The 20653-nt window shown below is 41.5% G+C and overlaps 1 protein-coding gene across 2 annotated transcripts in view; it reads left to right on the top strand.

Moving 5' to 3' along the window:
* The window catches only part of ERCC4 (ERCC excision repair 4, endonuclease catalytic subunit), a 74595-nt gene that overhangs the window by 12268 nt on the left and 41674 nt on the right, over positions 1-20653 (top strand). The window contains exons 1-5 of one of the 2 annotated variants that reach the window (XM_056534726.1): positions 1209-1340; positions 3011-3295; positions 6077-6257; positions 10346-10541; positions 18158-18365. In XM_056534726.1, coding sequence (XP_056390701.1) covers positions 3122-3295; positions 6077-6257; positions 10346-10541; positions 18158-18365 — 759 coding nt within the window. In that variant the 5' untranslated portion in view covers positions 1209-1340; positions 3011-3121. Of the gene's footprint in view, positions 1-1208; positions 1341-3010; positions 3296-6076; positions 6258-10345; positions 10542-18157; positions 18366-20653 lie in introns of those variants that run through there. The other variant, XM_056534725.1, reaches the window with a different exon arrangement.

The following is a 20653-nucleotide window of genomic DNA, read 5'->3' as shown; positions in this document are numbered from 1 at the left end:
TTGGGGGGGGAACAGTGTAAGGGTGTAGTGTATATGTAGTGTTTCACTCTTTATTTAGGGTTAGTGTAGTGTAGTGTTTTTAGGGTACATTTACACGGGCGGGGGTTTACAGTGAGTAAACCCCCGCCCATGTAAATGTACCCTGTATATTCACATGGGGGGGGACTACAACTCCCAACATGCACTGACCGACCGTGCATACTGGGAGTTGTAGTTATGCAACAGCTGGAGGCACACTGGTTGGGATTGGCACCACTGTCTGTTTCCTAACTCAGTGTTTCACAACCCATGTGCCTCCAGCTGTTGCAAAACTACAACTCCCAGCATGCATGGTCTGTCAATGCATGCTGGAAGTTATAGTTTTGCCACAGCGGGAGGCACACGGTTGTGAAACACTGAGTTAGGAAAAAATACAATGTTTCCCAATCAGTGTGCCTTCGGTTGTTGCAATACTACAACTCCCAGCATGCCCAGACAGCCGAAGGGCATGTTGGGAGTTGTAGTTATGCAACAACTGGAGGAGAACAGTTTGTTTTCTTTTATTTTGCAGCCCGGATCGGATGAAATGAGAAAAGTGCGCGCCAGACATGTCCTTTAAGCAATTTGGTTACTATGGCAACTGCTTCACTTTTTCTCTGAACAGGTTTTGATACATCTCCCCCTAGAGTGTAGTGTTGGTCTGTAACCTGGCGAAAAGCTGTCAACAACGGGAGGAAAGCAGCAGGAGAGAATGTCCTGAAGAAATGTCAAAAGTTTTGCTCGGTGGGGATCTTAGTGTTTAGACATCCACCAATCAGGAGAACAAGCCGAGAGAAGTCTTTGCTTAGCGTGTTCTCTCCCATCTTTGTGTCACGTGATCAGAAGACAGTGTAAGTCTATGGAGTGTTTCTCAATAATGTGACACAGAGCAGGGAGAGGAGCACACGGCCTTCTCCTGGCTTGTTCTCCTGATCAGTAGAGGTCTGAGCACTTGGACCCCCATTGATTAAAACTTTTGCCATGTCTCTAGGAAAAGTGTCAAGTGACAGACAGGTACACATTAAGATTTCATTTGTGCCTAACAATATTTGCGGGAAATGTATGTACAATCATACTGTTGTTCCTGTGTCACCAGTGCATAAATTCTCTTTTTTTGTTATTTTCTTAGTCCTCATTATAGTATAACTATGTCCTCATTATAGTATAACTATGTCCTCATTATAGTATAACTCTGCAGCGTCCATTTCTGAATGCACCGCAGATGTCATCACTAGAGAACTGAAGTGTAAAGCGTCAACTAGAACTAGAAATATGAAGGATTTTCAGCCTCAGCCTCTTCTGTCGGACTACATCAATGCCGGGTTAGTTAGAAGTTTCCTGAATTTAAAGTACAGTAAGGCCACGTTCACATGTGGTGGATTTGTTACCGATTCCACTCCAAAAATAGGCAACAAAGTGCAGTACAATAAAATGAATGAGATTCTCGAAACTCCATTAATGTGGAGAAGATTTTCACTGTGGGTTTTTACTTTTGTAGATTTGTAGCAAACTCGCCAAACTCTATTTCAGCATAAAGTACAGAGAACATTAAAGGGTAGAAAAGACAAGAAATCATCCGATCCCAATTCGGTCTGCAGAAGCTGTGGTTTATGTTATGAGTTGAAGGTGACCTGTACATTGTAGAGAACCCTCTGGCAAAGTAATAAAGTATCATTTGCCCTTTTCCAACCCTCACAATATTACTTACCTGGCATCTCCTGATACTTAGATATTTGGGCTTCTCTCTGCTGCTTTACTTCATTGTGTCATGTTATGAACCTTGTGGTTATCTAGTAGTATAGTAGTGTAGTATATACACTTGTCTGATGCTCCTCGTAGTAGGAGGTTATGGTGTCACCTGAAACATTCAGAGGTTCGTACAGAGAAGATCCTATGTATTGCTTCTTTACTTTATTCATTGTACTTTAGAATATAAAGAGGGATTGAATGCAGAATTAGAAGGTTGCTTGACTATTAATCATACCATAAATAGACTGTGTTTTAGTTTATTCAAACATAATGACTAGGGATCGACCGATTATCGGTATGGCCGATATTATCGGCCGATAATCACGATTTTGGGCATTATCGGTATCGGCAATTACCTTTCCGGGTGGAGGGTGAACCGGTCCGGGCTGTCGTTCTCCGGGGGTCCTCTTCTCCACTCCGGGCAGGCTCCGGCCTAGTACGCTGCATAGACGCCGCTACGCCGTGACGTCAGGTGCGTCGCTGCGCAGCGGCGTCTATGCAGCGTTACTAGGCCGAAGCCTGCCCGGAGTGGAGAAGAGGACCCCCGGAGAAGAAGGACAGCCCGGACCGGTTCACCCTCCACCCGGAATGCCGCCGGACACTACAGGAAGGATGGAGGGCCCGGACCACCCTCCCCGGACGGTCCCTGCAGCAACTGGGAAGGTGAGTCAGGGTTCTGGGATGGACAGGGGTCTGTATAATATACTATACCTACAGTAGGCCCTCCAGCTGTTGCAAAACTACAACTCTCAGCATGCCCGGACAGCCAACGGCTGTCCGGGCATGCTGGGAGTAGTAGTTTTGAAGCAGCTGGAGGCACCCCTAGACGTGGTGGGGGGAGCGGTGACGGTGATAGGTCTCAGGACCCCCGGACAGGCAGGGGGAGAGAAGCGGGTGGCGGCGGCGGCCTATGGCACCGCAAAAGCCACTGCAGTGCATTGATTTAAAGCACCCGCTTTAAATCAATGATCTGCAGCGGTGTCGCAGGGGGATAAATAGCCGATAACTTATACCGGAATATCGGTATAAATTATCGGCTATCGGTCCTAACCTGCACCGATTATCTGTATCGGCCCTAAAAAAAACGATATCGGTCGATCCCTAATAATGACATCATATTAGGCTATATGGACATTATAAAGATGGATCCTCTATTTGGTATACGCATTTATTAGTCAGAGAGCTGCAATGAGTTCAATACAGTAATGCTACAAATACTGATACATGTCTGTCTTGCTTCTAGATACTGAAGATCAACCCATGTGATGAGTCGAGTCACCCTCATCCCTCTTTTTCATCTCTATAGTAAAAGGTGAACACTTTCAATTCCCTGATTAATATTAGAGATTAGGCAATGGCTCCCCTCCTGGAATATGAAAATCAGATCTTCCTAGACCTCTTCCATGAGGATGGACTTGTCATCACTGCTCGTGGACTTGGCATTGATCGAATTCTGCAGAATTTCTTGAAGCTTTATTGTGATCCTGGGAACTTGGTGCTGGTGCTCAATAGTAATACTGCAGAGGAGGTATGCATGTCCTGCTGGATAACCACTCTATCGTTCACACGTCATTTTGCACATACAATGCTTACCATGCTCTTCCCTGTGTCCTTTTGTAGATGAGACTTACCTAAATGTTGCTACTGTACTACCAAATGAACAGCCCCTGAATTCTTTTTCTGGGCCCGGTCCATGCAGTAGTACCCACGGCACTGCATAGGTTGTGCATCTACTTGATATCACAGTTTAAAGTGGACTAGTCTGTGATTTTTAGAAACCATTTACATTTTGGTTTTCTTCACTTGGCAACCAAGCTACCTAAACACAGCAATTCCTAATATAGTGAAAATTCTTTAACCCGTTAAGGACTCAGCCATTTTGGCCTTAAGGACTCAGACAAATAAAATTTTTACGTTTTTTACATTTTTTCCTCCTCGCCTTCTAAAAATCATAACTCTTTTATATTTTCATCCACAGACTAGTATGAGGGCTTGTTTTTTACGCGACCAGTTGTCCTTTGTAATGACATCACTCATTATATCATAAAATGTATGGCGCAACCAAAAAAACACAATTTTTGTGGGGAAATGAAAAAGAAAAACGCAATTTTGCTAATTTTGGAAGGTTTCGTTTTCACGCCGTACTATTTATGGTAAAAATGACGTGTCTGCTTTATTCTGAGGGTCAATACGATTAAAATGATACCCATTATTACATACTTTTCTATTATTGTTGTGCTTAAAAAAAATCACAAACTTTTTAACCAAATTAGTACGTTTATAATCCCTTTATTTTGATGACCTCTAACTTTTTTATTTTTCCGTATAAGCGGCGGTATGAGGGCTCATTTTTTGGGCCATGATCTGTACTTTTTTTTGATACCACATTTGTATATAAAAAACTTTTAATACATTTTTTATAATTTTTTTTTTATAAAATGTATTAAAAAAGTAGCAATTTTGGACTTTTTTTTTTTTTTTACGTTCACGCCGTTCACCATACGGGATCATTAACATTTTATTTTAATAGTTCGGACATTTACACACGCGGTGATACTAAATATGTCTATTAAATACATTTTTTACGCTTTTTGGGGGTAAAATAGGAAAAAACGGACGTATTACTTTTTTATTGGGGGAGGGTATTTTTCACTTTATTTTTAACTTTTACATTTTTTTACATTTTTTTTTACACTTGAATAGTCCCCATAGGGGACTATTCATAGCAATACCATGATTGCTAATACTGATCTGTTCTATCCATAGGACATAGAACAGATCAGTGTTATCGGTCATCATCTGCTCTGGTCTGCTCGATCTCAGACCAGAGCAGGAGACGCCGGAAGGAGGAAGGAGAGGGGACCTCCGTGCGGCGTTCTGAATGATCGGATCCCCGCAGCAGCGCTGCGGGCGATCCGATCATTCATTGAAATCGCGCACTGCCGCAGATGCCGGGATCTGTATTGATCCCGGCACCTGAGGGGTTAATGGCGGACGCCCGCGAGATCGCGGGCGTTGGTCATTGCCGACGGGTCCCTGGCTGCGATCAGCAGCCGGGATCAGCCGCGCATGACACGGGCATCGCTCAGATGCCCGCGGTTATGCACAGGACGTAAATGTACGTCCTGGTGCGTTAAGTACCACCGCACCAGGACGTACATTTACGTCCTGCGTCCTTAAGGGGTTAAAGGGGAACTCCCATGGAAAAAATGTTTTCAAATCAACTGGTGCCAGAAATTTATACAAACTCTTCTAAACTCCTCTAGGGGTTTCTGGGCCAACTAATATATACAACAAACCTACTGGGGAATTGATCCCCTCGGGGATAACCCTGACTAAAGTACCCCAATAGAAATAATATAAATTTTAACTTTTATTTTATCAATTAAAAAGTCTATGTATTTTTACTTTTTAGCCACTATATGGCAGTGGTACTTTAAAATTTCTCAGCACTGTGCACTCACTGTTCAATGTACTGGAATATTAGAGTCTGTATTCAGACTACTATTAGATTATATTAGATGTAATAACCTCCAATGCCTTACTGCAGTTTGGCAGCAGGAGCGCTCTAACTACAGAGAACTGGCACAGTGCGATATTAAAACATAACACCTCTCCTCCTTTAAATTTATACAGTAGAAGAGTTTAGTTTGGGGGATTTGCTTCTACTCTGGACAGTTCCTGCCACAGATAGAGATGAAAGGAGACAGCACTGTGGTCAGACTGGAAAGAACTACACAACTTTTTTTGGAGTATACAGCAGCCGTTAAGTACTGAAAGGCTTAAGATGTTTAAATAGAAGTAATTTACAAATGTGTATACCTTTCTGACACCAGTTGATTTGAAAACCGTTGTTTTCCAGTCAAAGTTGAGTTCCTCTTTAATTAAATTTAACACATTATGAGTTGTCAGAATTCTGGGTTATGCAGTCATGATAAGGTAAGTAACATAATACTAATAAAAAAAAGGCTACTATAGCTTCTGTTTTCTGCTTATTTAAACAGAATGATATTTCTTTTGCTCGGTCTCCTAGTTCTGGCTTTGTAAAATGAAGATTATTATTCAGTTTTTGTACTGAAAAAATGAGAATCAGAATTTATTTTGGATCAGATGCCAGATTTATTTTAGTCTAAACAATGACAATACCTTTCATGACCAAAAATTCTGTGTATAATACTGTGTATGTGAGAAAAGAGACTGTAGATCTGTAGTCCCACATATTATCTGCAAGGCAAGACCCATGCAGCTAAAGTAACATTTTCCCTCCGTTGCTTCTTTTTATTAACATTGTATTGCGTTGTTATTTTAGGAGTATCTAATTGAACAGATGAGATCAGAAGGAGTCACCCATTTGCCACGTATTGTCACCAATGAGGTTAGCAGCAATGAGCGTTATGATGTCTACACACAAGGAGGAGTACTATTTGTCACTAGTCGTATCCTTGTGGTTGATTTCCTCACTGATAGAATTCCTGCCAACCTGATAACTGGTAAGTGTTATAAGAGTCCATATAGACCAGTGTTTCCCTACCAGGGTCCACAGCACCAGCAAAAAGGGTGTCATAGTTATGTAAGATAGATGCTTGCCACAATATGCAGGCAAAATGTCAATACGTAGTCCTACATTGTACATAACATTTTATGAAAACCTGTTCACACAGTACAGTAGAAAGCAGAGACCTAGTACTGGCCAAGAATATTGGAGTTATTTGCCAAAGTTATGCCAAGATTCTTGTGTTATGAGTTTTGCAGCATGAAACATTTTAGAGGTAGTAAGGATGGAAACCACTGTATTAACCATTGTAACACCAGGTAACTTGGCCATAACTATAGTAGGTATCAAGGCCTTGGAGTCTGGCAGGATACAAGCAGTCTTTGCCCCATACAAGAAAATCTGTAGGATAGTTTACTAAGTACTATACTGAAATTAAAATTTACCCTCTATTCTGCTTTTTAGTACACAATATTACAGTCTATTTGTTCCTTTAAAAGAATTTAACATGTCACAGAGACATGTCAAAAGTTTGGATTGGTCAGTGTACCTGTGATAAGACCCAAACAATCAGGAGACCGATTAGGGTTAAGCACACAGTAGCGTGCTGTACTCTGGCTGTCAGCAAGTTTATTCCTATACGCTTATCCCTGCTCGTTATTTCGATTGGTGGGGTCTCAGCACTGAAACCCCCACTGATTAAAGACTTTTGATATGTTACTGTGACATGTCATAGGTTTATATTTTTTAAATGACATCACTTCAGTGTTATGCCTCTGCTTATTTTCATAGAATACAAAAATAATTCATATCAAAGTTGAGAAACCTAGTAAACACTTTCCATTACTTATTTAATGTATTCTAGTCCAAAGCTGCATACACAATTGTGCAACCTAGAGCTGGAATCTTCTAGCATTCTCTTCAGTGTTTGCCCAAAATGTTCTCTGGGAAAAATAACAGTGCCACTGCTTTATAGGAATAGGTATATTAAATAATATAACTGCTGCTTAAAAGCACTTCTCTATCCATGCATTACTTTAGACACTTAGAACATATAACTGGTCTCTATTCACCATGGCACTGGCACAAGATTTTCCTTAGGCTGTATCCACAACTAGTAGTCAGTATTTTTATGCCCAGGAGTGGGTCCAGAACACAACAAATATTGCCATTATAGTTTTCCTTTTTGTCAGTTCCACTCCTAGTTTTGGCTAATATTGTCTAGATACTACTTTTAAACCCAGTTGTATCGTACTTTAACCACTAGATGTCACCAAAGTCCTGCATTATTTCTCTCTCTCTCTCTCTCTCTCTCTCTCTCTCTCTCTCTCTCTCTCTCTCTCTCTCTCTCTCTCTCTCTCTCTCTTTTCTTCTTTGGAAAGGAAAGTTGTCATTGGGTTTATGCTGCCCTATATGAGGGTAGCATAAACCTGGTGACAGAAAAGCTGAACAGAACAATGTATTACTTTGTTCTGTTTAGCTGTTCTCCAGATATGCAGGAAAATCTGATATGAAAGAAAGATATGCTGTTTCCTCCACCCATTGGCTGCTGATTGACAGCTGTCTGCCTATATACAGTGGGTTCTCATAATTCTTGAGGACTACTTAGCGTGCACATATAATGGAGAGGACTAGTGCATGGAACTCAGTATCCTCCATAATAATGAGAATATCTTAAAGGAGATCTCCAGTATTGAAAAATGTATCCCCTATCCTAAGGAGGGGACCCCCCCACGATCTCCCATACGGGGACCTGGCTCTCCGGCCAGATAGCTTGTTTTGACCACCGCAAGAAGCGGCAACTGACACACCCCCTCACTACAACTCTATGGGAGAGCCAGAGTGCTGCCTTCGGCAATCTCCGGCTCTGCCATAGCCCTGTATTGAGGGGGCGTGTCGGCTGACGCTTTGTGCGGTGGTCGAAACAAGCTATCTGGCCGGAGAGCCAGGTCCCCGTATGGGAGATCATGGGGGGTCCCAGTGGTCGGAACCCCCCACGATCTGAAACTTATCCCCTATTCTTAGGATAGGGAATACGTTTTTCAATACTGGACTACTCCTTTGAGAACAGATAAGTATACATACATGAAATAATACATCATTCTGTTCAGTGTCTGTCACTAGGTTATACGGCCCTCAGATCAAGCAAACTCTTAGGCTAGGTTCATGCTGAGGAATTTCTGAGTGTAATTTAGTTTAAAGATTACAGTTGGAAATTACGATGTAGCAGAAGCCGATTGCTGTCAATAGGGTTCCGCTGCACAGTGCACACTTTGGTATTTCAGTGGTGGAGCTTTCACTGCTGAAATTTCTTCCGAAAGAATGATCTTGCTTATACTTTCTGCGGAAAGAATTCTGTCAGCGCAGGACACCCTTTGATTTTTCGGCAGGAGGAAAAATGGGAACCCTGCCGTACTTTGCTTGACCTGAATCCTTAAAGGGGTATTCCAGGCCAAAACTTTTTTTTTATATATCAACTGGCTCCAGAAAGTTAAACAGATTTGTAAATTACTTCCATTAAAAAATCTTAATCCTTCCAATAGTTATTAGCTTCTGAAGTTGAGTTGTTGTTTTCTGTCTAACTGCTCTCTGATGACTCACGTTTCGGGAGCTGTGCAGTTCCTATGGGGATATTCTCCCATCATGCACAGCTCCCGGGACATGACATCATCATTGAGCAGTTAGACAGAAAACTTCAGAAGCTAATAACTATTGGAAGGATTAAGATTTTTTTAATAGAAGTAATTTACAAATCTGTTTAACTTTCCGGAGCCAGTTGATATATATAAAAAAAAGGTTTTGCCTGGAATACCCCTTTAACCACTGCAGACCAGCCTTAGTATTTTAATGTGGAGGTAAGTGATATAATTTCAGTATTTGTTACAGTTTAAAACAATTAACATTCACCTTGTGTTAATCAAAAAAGCAGTCCTATGTAAGAAATAAAACATTACAAGACAGTTGCTACAAGTTAGGTCTATTGTTTAACTTAAGATAGGGTATAGGATATATTTGTCAACATTACACAATGCTTCCCCCAGCAGGGCCCTTGCTGGTAGAAGGCAATCAATATATACAAATACATAGGATAAGATAAATGGTATAAAATGCTGAATAATAAAAAATAGTGAACGGGTTTAAATGTCCATCCCAATATTGCCTGCAACGTTCCCTGATTGAGGTAGAAGTATAACAATAGCAAGTCTGTATAATAAGTCTATGAAGAACGTAGGTGGTACAGCGTGCCGCTCACCCTTTTGTCAGTTTGCTGAGTTTACTGAAAAAGGTCCCTAAGTAGGGACCGAAAAGCGACCGAAAGTTTCAGCATACCAAGCTTATGGTATATATAGCATTTAAATCTCTGGTCCTGCATTTCTCTGCCACAAGGACAAAAAATGTATATATCATTATTTTTTTCATTGCTATCACAAACCAGCATGATCTCAAACAACGTAACTGGCATCTCCAAGATCACTACAGGCATCTCTGCATACATTCAGGTCTGCACGCTACTAGTGAGTGCCAGAACCAGGAGGCATGTATGATCACAGGAGAGGAGCAACATCGCCAGCATATTATGATGCATCGGTGACTGTAACATCGCTTGTCCGGCTGCAAGAACCAGGAGATCCACATGATACAACTAGGTCTGCACCGATAATCTGCACATCACATACTCGGCTGCAAGAACCAGAACAACAATTGGTGGTACCACCTGCGTCTTCATAGACTTATTATACAGACTTGCTATTGTTATACTAATACCTCAATCAGTGACATGTTGCTGGCAGTATTGGGATGGACATAAACCGGTTCGCTATTTTAATTATTCAGCATTTTATACCATTTATCTTATAGCATCCATTTGTATATATTGATTTCCTCCTACCAGCAAGGGGCCCTTATTTTAATTTAAAATGGTTCGGACCTTTTTAGACTATTTCTGTAATGGAAATCTGTTACAGAATACTAATATTAATGTTAGTAATTTGATGTATACAATTGGGAAGGCAAGTAAATATGAAAGGATGATTACTTTTAATAATCTTCCATTAGGTATCCACAGATAACTTTCTGCTTTTTTAGGTATCCTTGTTTATAAGGCACACAAGATTATCGAGTCCTGCCAGGAAGCCTTCATACTGCGCTTATATCGGCAAAAGAACAAGCAGGGCTTCATTAAAGCTTTTACAGACAATCCAGTCGCCTTTAACGCAGGTTTCTGCCAAGTGGAACGAGTAATGAGAAACCTATTTGTCCGAAAACTTTATTTATGGCCAAGGTGCGTACATACTGATATTTTTTGCTCTCTGAACCTTCTAAAACCTTTGTCTTTAAGTTGGTGAAAAATGTGCTGTTAAAAGTGGAAATAAAACTGGTGTTGGTTATCTGCTTGCTGGGCACTACTGTTAAAGGGGTACTCCGCCCCTAGACATCTTATCCCCTATCCAAAGGATAGGGGATTAGATGTCAGATCGCTGCGGTCCCACTGCTGGGGAGCCCCGGGATCCCCGCTGCGGCACTGCGCTATCATTACGGCACAGAGCGAGTTTGCTCTGTGCGTAATGACGGGCGATACAGGGGACGGAGCAGCGTGATGTCATGGCTCCGCCCCTCGTGACATCATGGCCCGTCCCCTTAATGCAAGTCTATGGCAGGGGGCGTGACGACCGCCACGCCCCCTCCCATAGACTTGTATTGAAAGGGGCGGGCCGTGACGTCACGAGGCTCCGGCCCCTGTATTGCCCGTCATTACGTGCAGAGTGAACTCGCTCTGTGCTGTAATGATAGCGCAGTGCCACAGCGGCAATCCCGGGGCTCCCCAGCTGCGGGACCGGGGCGATCTGACATCTTATCCCCTATCCTTTGGATAGGAGATAAGATGTCTAGGGGCGGAGTACCCCTTTAACTTACGTAATTGTGCCTCTGTGCTTCAGTTGTAAACTATTAAGGGGAACTTACCCAAATATACTGTTTATAAGCCGCTGCTATAGCGTTATACAGGATAGTAATAACTTTAAAAAGATGTGACTCTGAAATGGGCTTTGCAGTATAAAGGGAAACATTTAGAGAATAGAGTTTGCAGTATAGAGGGAAAACAAGTTAATTACATTGCAAAAACATATATATTGCTTCAAACTGACACAAAATTGCTGTTTAAAACTGCTTCCCCAGCTGCGTATTACCGACAAATGGGTGGCCTCCACAATTAAAAGTGGTATTATCATTTCACAAAACTATTGAGATGTCACAGACACATGTCAAAAGTTTTCATCCAATGGGGTCTGGGTGTTCTGCCCCCTCAATGTTCGTTAGAGCAAGCCGCGAGAAGTGCTTAGTTAAGAGATTTTCTCCTTGGCTTGCTGCAGGAGACTGATCCTATAGTAAGTCTTTATCTTCACCGTGCCATAAAGAGAAGCGCTCGTTCTAGTGAACAGTTGGGATGTGGACACCCAGACCTTGACAAATCAAAATGTTAGACTTGTCTCTCTGACCTGTATGTAAGAAGAAAAATGCTTCAGTCAGTAGTTTATTCCAGTAAGATATACATGAAAATGCATTTCAGCCCATACAAACAAGTGTGAATCTTGCATGCTTAATGCACAGTGTTTATATATATATGAAACAGCTAATCTCCGACCTTCCAGCCCAACCTATGATGTCATCAGTATCCTCCCCAATACATTCATAAAACTCCAACATTCTTTATTAAAGGGGTACTTTGCCACTATACATGTCATCCCCTATAAAATGTCTGATCACAGGGGTAGCCAGCGAGGCACCCCAGTCATCCGGTGCACGGAGAAAACTCTGTTCTGTGTCAGATGATGGGCAACCACAGCCGTCACATCCCTCCATGGCTATGGGAGGAGGTGTGACGCCTATGTACTAGCCATCACACCCGCTCCCATAGACCTGAATGGAGGGGGTGTAGCATGACATCACAAACACAGAAGCTCTAAGCTTCCGTATTCAGAACTCCCTGGCGTAAGATGTCTTGGGGCAGAGTACTCCTTTGATGTAGTGTGGAGGATACTGACAACATCAAGGGTTGGACTAGAAGGTCTGCGCAAATGTATTGTGATATGTAAAAAGACACTGTTAAGCACAATGTATTATGCTAAAAAAAGACCCACACGTTTTGCTATTTTCATGTATATTCTACTGATATAAACTATATATGTCAGTTGGAAGTTGTTTTGTCCGTGCATCTGAGATATTGCTGAGGTGCTGTGGTCTTGTCTTTTGAATTGCATTGATGTCTTAAACTTGTTAAAAAGTTTTGTGAACTTTTGAAGCCGATTCACCAGTGAGGAGTTTTCCCCATTTGTTGGTGCGGTACAGCTGGGGAGGCTGTTTTAAGGGGACATATATATACTAATATGTATATATATATGAAAATCTGAACATTAAAGAGCAAACCTATCCACATAGCCAAACAACAAAACCATGGGCATAACAAAGTTGCATATTATTCAAACTAAGTACGTCTCTGTCACAGACTTGTCAGGAATGAACACCAGGGGAGGAAATTGGAAAACTTGGGTCCAATAGCCCTGGATGTACGAGCATTGCTGCATTAGATGTAGAAAGGTACCAGAAACTGTGTTGCATTCAGAACAGATGTCACATCTGCTTGGATAAAGCTTGGCCACCCTGGCTGTGGTCAAGTAAGCCTGGTGCAGTATATAAAGCTGGGAGGCTTTTTCACGGTACCGAGGAGAGACCTCTAAATAGTCAGGATATCATCCCATCTTTATTGCTCCAATAGTTTCCATTTTGTCTTACATGGTTTGTTGTTCATCCACTTTCTATAGATTACGTATCTTTTGGACAGATGCTGCAGGGTAGGGGTATCATAGTGCGGCGTGGAGAATGACAGCTGCCAGTATCAGGCAAATTTCTAATCAATCCTTAAACACATGAACATGAAGTTAGTAAAATCACTTTCTTGTAGGCCCTAAACAGTAACCCAAAAGGCTGTAAAGCAGAAGTAGATGGTTATTAAGTCTATTTCCAGTAACAGAAATGTCTGTGAATTGCCCCAAGGGCTTTCATTTCTCCATTGAGACATTTCCTCCTGGGAATTGGTTATAGTCCAAGATTTCAGCCGTGTTCATCTATGACATATGTATCATATCATAGATGACAGATCATTATTTACCTTTAATAACATTTCTCGATCAGTTGTCATATTGGGTGTTTCCCAGCATTTCCAGAATATCTACATACACCACACACTTACCATATAGGGGGATTAAAGGGAAATATGTGACCTGATTATTTTAAAGTATGTCTGTTTTCCATACATTGGATCTCGCCTGATGAATGTCTATAAATCAACATCAGCGTTGACTTAGCCTGGCTCCTTTACCAAATCCTTATGTTGTACTTCCAAAATATAAATGCAAAGTCAGCAGCATTTTTCTTCTTATAGCCCTGAGTGGACCATTAAAATGCAATTTATTTTAATAACAGGAAGTTTTTTTTCACCTATACTTATCACAGAAAGAGCTTTTTGCTGAAATCCTTCAGTGCTGTCAAGGATCCAGCTGGATAGGAAACCAAGGAGAATCATGGATTCAGTTACTTTGTTTTCTAAATGGCACAATGAATCGTCATTAACCATAAAACAATGTCAAGGTTAATGAAGAATGTCTTTTGATCACAGGTTGCTGTTCTGCATGCTGTGTATTGTCTTGTGTACTCTCTGAACACATTGCATTGGAAACTTCTGACTTCTTGCCAGTTCTCCCATGTTTATCTGGCTTATTTGGGGCATTTTGGCTGCTGTTTGCTGCTTTCTCCAGATGGTGGATTTTTTCTTCCCTCTAGTCCACCGAGCATTAGTGACCAAGAATAAAAGGTTGCAGACTAGTACGGATCTGGCTGCTGTTCACAAAGGGATTAATGTTCTACTTTGAAGTAGTAAAAAGAGTAATAATCTGCTGGAAATGAATAATTTGTGTGTGTTCTGCAAAGAGAGATAATACCACACTACCGTGAACTCACACGTGAGACGAATGAGAAAGTACAGTCAGCATATAACAATTAGCATGGGCTGAATATCCTGTGTGAAGTGAAGAATTGTAGCGATAATGGGGTTTTGGCACAAAAAAAGCAAAAAAGTGTATAATCCAATCACTATTGTTAGTAGATGTGGAAAAGGAAACTTCTTTTTTAAATCTTTTTCTAATCTTTTTTTGTGAAAATGTTATTTTTTCAGCTTTAGTAATTTCAGATATATATTGAAAACTACAAAGCCCATGATTTCCCAAGCCTTCTGTAGAGATGTATATGCAGACTATGCATCCCAAGCACAGCAGTGCAGTCCCTCTAGCCAAGAGTACTAATTCAGCCCAGTGTATGGCACGTAAGTGAAGACATGCATGTTCAGTGGGGAAGTTACTTTGTAAAGACGACACACAGATATCTTTGCATATCTGTGGTCTGTAACACCTTTATCCTGTGCTGAGCACATACCGTATTTATCGGCATATAACACACACTTTTAAAACTTAAATTCAAGACAAAAAGTCTGCCTGCGTGTTATACACCGATAAATCTTTTTGTCACTGATTTAAAGTGGCCGCAGCAGCGTCTGCTTGTTAAGAATTAGCAGCCTGGCCGCGGCCACTTTAAATCAGTGACCAGCGCGCGGCTTCTGTTTGCTTTTTCCTCCCCTTCCCCCCTGCTTTTTATTGTATTGGTTTTTCTTTTATCTTCCTTACCTAGCCGCGCTCGGCAGGCCAGGTCCGGTGTCGGGTCTTGCGGGCTGCGGTCAGTGAAGCAGGATGAGTGACGCTGCACAGCGTCAGGGACGTCACTCGTCATTCGCTGCAGCCGCCGCTGGTCAGTGTGGTCACAGCAACTGCAGCCATTAGAATAGTAACAGCGGCAGCACCATTGAATGAGTGACGTTCCTGATTGCTAGCTCCGCTGCACAATCAGGGACATCACTCATTCAATGGTGCTGCCGCTGTGACTATTCTAATGGCCGCGGTTGCTGTGACCACACTGACCAGCGGCGGCTGCAGCGAATGACGAGTGACGTCCCTGACGCTGTGCAGCGTCACTCATCCTGCTTCACTGACCGCAGCCCGCAAGACCCGACACCGGACCTGGCCTGCCGAACGCAGCTAGGTAAGAAAGATGGGGAAAAAATATATATATCAAAAACGGGGGGAAAGGGCATGATGAGCAGGGGGGAATGATGAGACAGTGGGGGAATGATGAGAGGGTAAGGGGGGGATGGGTGTAAATGTGGCACAGGGGCTGATAAAAGGGGAGGAACGATGTGGCACTGGAAGGGGGGACCAAACTGAAGTTCAGGCAAAATCAAAGTTAGAGGGATGATATGGCATTTAGTCTGTCATTTATCTTATATGTATTTATTTATTTATTTTTTTACTTAAATTTCTCTATTAAAATGGGGGTGCGTGCAATACACCAGTGCGTGTTATACGCCGATAAATACGGTAACTTAAAAGATGGCAGAATGCAGATGGACATGTCTTTGGCACACTGCTGGGGATGTAAATACCTATGTATATCTTCTTATTTGACTAGCATCTTAAAGGGGTTTTAAGAAGCATTCTAATAATCTTTAACTGACCATGTCATCAGTTACGTGACATTTACAGGGCTGAGTTAGTATTCCTGGCTAGAGGGCCTGCATTGCTGTCCCTATGATGCATGCTCTGCATATACATCTCTACAGAATATTTAATGAGGTGCAGGGATGATGAATGGATTTTCCCATCATGGGAACAAGGGAAAAAAGATGTAATATAGTGGGGCAAAAAGTATTTAGTCAGCCACCAATTGTGCAAGTTATCCCACTTAAAAAGATTAATGAGGCCTGTAATTTTCATCATAGGTATACCTCAACTATGAGAGACATAATGAGAAAAATATCCATAAAATCACATTGTCTGATTTTTAAAGAATGTATTTGCAAATTATGGTGGAAAATTAGTATTTTGGTCCATAACAAAAGTTAATCTTAATACTTTTTTATATACCCTTTTGTTGGCAACGACAGAGGTCAAACGTTTTCTGTAAGTCTTCACAAGGTTTCCATACACTGTTGCTGGTATTTTGACCCATTCCTCCATGCAGATCTCTTCTAGAGCAGTGATGTTTTGGGGCTGTCACTGGGAAACACGGACTTTCAACTCCCTCCAAAGGTTTTCTATGGGGTTGAGATCTGGAGACTGGCTAGGCCACTCCAGGACCTTGAAATGCTTCTTATGAAAATACTCCTTCATTGCCCGGATGGTGTGTTTGGGATCATTGTCATGCTGAAAGACCCAACCACATTTCATCTTTAATGCCCTTGCTGATGGAAGGAGGTTTTCACTCAAAATCTCACGATACATGGCCCCATTCATTCTTTCCTTTACACAGATCAGTCGTCCTGGTCCCTTAGCAGAAAATCAGCCCCAAAGCATGATGTTTCCACCCCCATGCTTCACAGTAGGTATGGTGTTCTTTGGATGCAACTCAGCATTCTTTCTCCTCCAAACACGACGAGTTTTTACCAAAAAGTTCTACTTTGGTTTCATCTGACCATATGACATTCTCCCAATCCTCTTCTGGATCATCCAAATGCTCTCTAGCAAACTTCAGACGGGCCCGGATATGTGCAGGCTTAAGCAGGGAGACACGTCATAATTTGGCACTACATAATTTGAGTCCCTGGCGGCATAGTGTGTTACTGATGGTAGCCTTTGTTACTTTGGTCCCAGCTCTCTGCAGGTCATTCAATAGGTTCCCCCATGTGGTTCTGGGATTTTTGCTCACCGTTTTTGTGATCATTTTGACACCACGTGGTGAGATCTTGCGTGGAGCCCCAGATTGAGGGAGATTATCAGTGGTCTTGTATGTTTTCCATTTTCTAATGATTGCTCCCACAGTTGATTTCTTCACACCAAGATGCTTGCCTATTGCAGATTAATTCTTCCCAGCCTGGTGCAGGTCTACAATTTTGTTTCTGGTGTCCTTCAGCAGCTCTTTGGTCTTGGCCATAGGGGAGTTTGGAGTGTGGCTGTTTGAAGTTGTGGACAGGTGTCTTTTATACTGATAACAAGTTCAAACAGGTGCCATTAATACAGGTAACGAGTGGAGGACAGAGGAGACTCTTAAAGAAGAAGTTACAGGTCTATGAGAGCCAGAAATCTTGCTTGTTTGTAAGTGACCAAATACTTATTTTCCATCATAATTTGCAAAAAAATTCTTTAATAATCAGACAATGTGATTTTATGGAATTTTTTTTCTCATTATGTCTCTCATAGTTGAGGTATGCCTATGATGAAAATTACAGGCCTCTCATCTTTAAGTGGGAGAACTTGCATAATTGGTGGCTGACTTAATACTTTTTTGCCCCACTGTATGCCTAAAGTAAGTTTATTTAAAAGTTATAGCTGTTATAGCTATTTTAAAGTTAAAGAATATTAGAATGTTTCTTAAAACCCCTTTTAAGGTGCTAGTCAAATAAGAAGGTATACACAGGTATTTAAATCCCCAGCAGTGTGCCAAAGAGATGTCCTTCTGTATCCTGCCATCTTGTAAGTTATGTGCACACCATAAAGCACATGATAAAGGTGCTACAGACTGCAGATTTGAAAGATATCTGTGTGTTTTTGGTGGTCTTGTATGAGACTGCAACCAATTCTCTAAGGTTAGAGGGATGGTATAGGTATGTGTCAATGTGTGATTTCTATGTAATGATGGCTCACTGCCTTCCATGGGGATCACATCATTGGAAAGCCTGGAATAAGCTTGTTGACAGGAAACCGGTCACACTGCTATTGTAAAGGGCAACCCTAACTACTTTTACAGCCTTGGGTGAAGTGTACATTTTGTGACTATGCAACTCAATCCTTGTTTCTGCAGGTTTCATGTGTCTGTAAATTCATTTTTGGAGAAGGAAAAGCCTGAAGTAGTGGAGCTGCACATCACAATGACCCCAGCCATGCTGGCCATACAAGCATCTATACTGGATATAATGAATGCTTGTTTGAGGGAGCTCAAACGCTACAATCCCGCTCTGGAGGTGGAAGATCTGTCCCTGGAGAATGCAATTGGCAGGGCATTTGACAAGGTATTAATGTTCAATATTGTTTAATGCATATGTCACTTCTGTAAAAAGGCTGCAGTCTTCGACATCCGCAGAAGATTTTTTTAGGGGGACATAAATTAACATCCTCCATGTTCCACCTTTTTGATAATGTCAGGAAGGGAAGGGGCATAGACAGTATCACATTAAACTCAGGCATGCAAGGGGTTTAAAAAACTTGATGGAAAAGCCTAATAGAAGAAGCAATCTACCATTGCCTGATTTGACTTGCAATTTCTAATGTTTTTATGTTAACACTAATGAATGTTTACATAATTTATCATTGGATAAGAATGTAACTGTATATAAAAATATATGGGCTCAGGCTTGTTATATTTTCATATAATGATCCATGATCATCCAGCCAGTTATGTACTTTCTGAGTTTTGGTGCATTAACATACCTGCAGGCCTGGCTGCTTGTCTACATCACAGTTACTGACAGTGGCAGCTGGCTGCAAGCAGATTTGATATAGAGACCACCAATAGTTAGTGAAATTGTCCGTGTCTCAAGAGGCAGACATGATGTTGATGCAGCAGTTTTCCTGCTGTCCTGTCACTGTGCGGCTCCAGCGTCACTCAATGCCATCAGTGCCATAGCCTATAGTCAAGTGTCCGCCCATGACTGCAGTACTCAATATTCATGGCATGTGATTTCATTGAGCGTCTGTAACAGCAGAGTAATATTATCATAGATACAATAGTCTTCATCAGTCTGTATGTTTTATTATGTACCCTTTTGGAGTGGCCATACCATTTTTATCCAGAAAAGGATGTAAGAGCATATATCATAGACCCCATAGTAATTTGTCTGCAGATTCCTGAACCTATAGGAAACCATTTAACGTGTGTTTTGCAAAGGGTGCATCCACAATACATACTGGCCCACATGGGAAATACTGTTCTAGTAATAAGTGCCAGTACAGCTCTTAACAACAAATCAGATTACTGCCTACGTTTGTAGATTTGCTTTAAAAAGATGGCTCCAATTGCCTTTTATATTAAAGACATAGGGGGAGATTTATTAAAACCTGTCCAGAGGAAAAGTTCCCCAGTTGCCCATAGCAACCAATCAGCTCGCTTCTTTCATTTTTAAAAAGGCCTCTGCAAAATGAAAGAAGCAATCTGATTGGTTGCTATGGGCAAAGGTTTTGATAAATCTTTGCAAAGGTTTTGATAAATCTCCCCCTTAATCCCTTCCTGACCAATGATATACATGTACGTTATGGCTCAGGTAGGGAAGTAAGGACCAGTCTCAAGCTGATCAAGCACCATACATGGCTGGTGCTGACACCCTATGCCAAAAACTGGCATCGGGGTTCAGTACAGTGTCGGCCATGTAACTATTTGGATGCTGTAATTGCGGCATCTAGTCATTTATTAAACAATTGAAATGACTGTGAAATAAAGCATGTTTTTAAAATATAAAAAAAATCCCCCAATAAAAATTTCTAATAACTCTTCCCTTTTCCATTTTTTTACAATAAAAAACTCTTAATGCCCAAAAAAATAAACCTATGACATCACTAGGCACGGAATTGTCTGAGCTGTTAATAAATGTTATTGATCCCACAGTGTGAACACTGTAAACAAAAACAAAAAAGTATCAGATGCCAGAATTGCAGATTTTTGGTCACATCACATACCAGGAAAAATGGGATAAAAAGCGATCAAAGGGTACGTTCACACGAGCGGATTTCCGCAGCGGATTTAGCTGCGGATCTGCTGGTGAAGGCCCGCTCTATGCTGTCTTTACATGTGCCTGCTTGTAGCGGCAATACGCCGCTACGAGCAGACACACTGCGATGTGCGAGTACGCCGTGCACATCCCTGCAGTGTGTCTGCTCGTTTCTGTGTATTGCCACTACGAGCAGGCACATGTAAAGACAGCATAGAGCGGGCCTTTTGCTGTAAATCCGCTCGTGTGAACGTACCCAAAAAGTAACATCAGTCTCAAAGTGGCAGAATTTAGGCACAAACATGAGCCCTTACACCACTTCATAGATGAAAGAAAAGAAAAAACCTTATCGGGGTTAGAACATGGTTTTGTTGTAATAAAAAAAAAAAAAAGAAAGCTAACGACAGTTATACCAAATTTTTTTCAGTTTTACCAAACACTTTTTCTTTCTGGGGTTCACTATACATTATATCATGAAATCGAGCCCAAAAAATGTACTATTTATCCAGCAAAAAATAAGCACTAGAGGAAAAAGAGTTGTAATAGATCTCCACCCATAAGTCTATGAGTTTGCCAGGTTGGGAAAGGGTTAGCAC

Source organism: Hyla sarda, chromosome 8, assembly GCF_029499605.1.
Source record: "Hyla sarda isolate aHylSar1 chromosome 8, aHylSar1.hap1, whole genome shotgun sequence".
Taxonomy (NCBI): Eukaryota; Metazoa; Chordata; class Amphibia; order Anura; family Hylidae; genus Hyla; species Hyla sarda.
The sequence above is the reverse complement of the archived record's forward strand: the minus strand, read 5'-3'. Positions and strand labels throughout refer to the sequence as shown.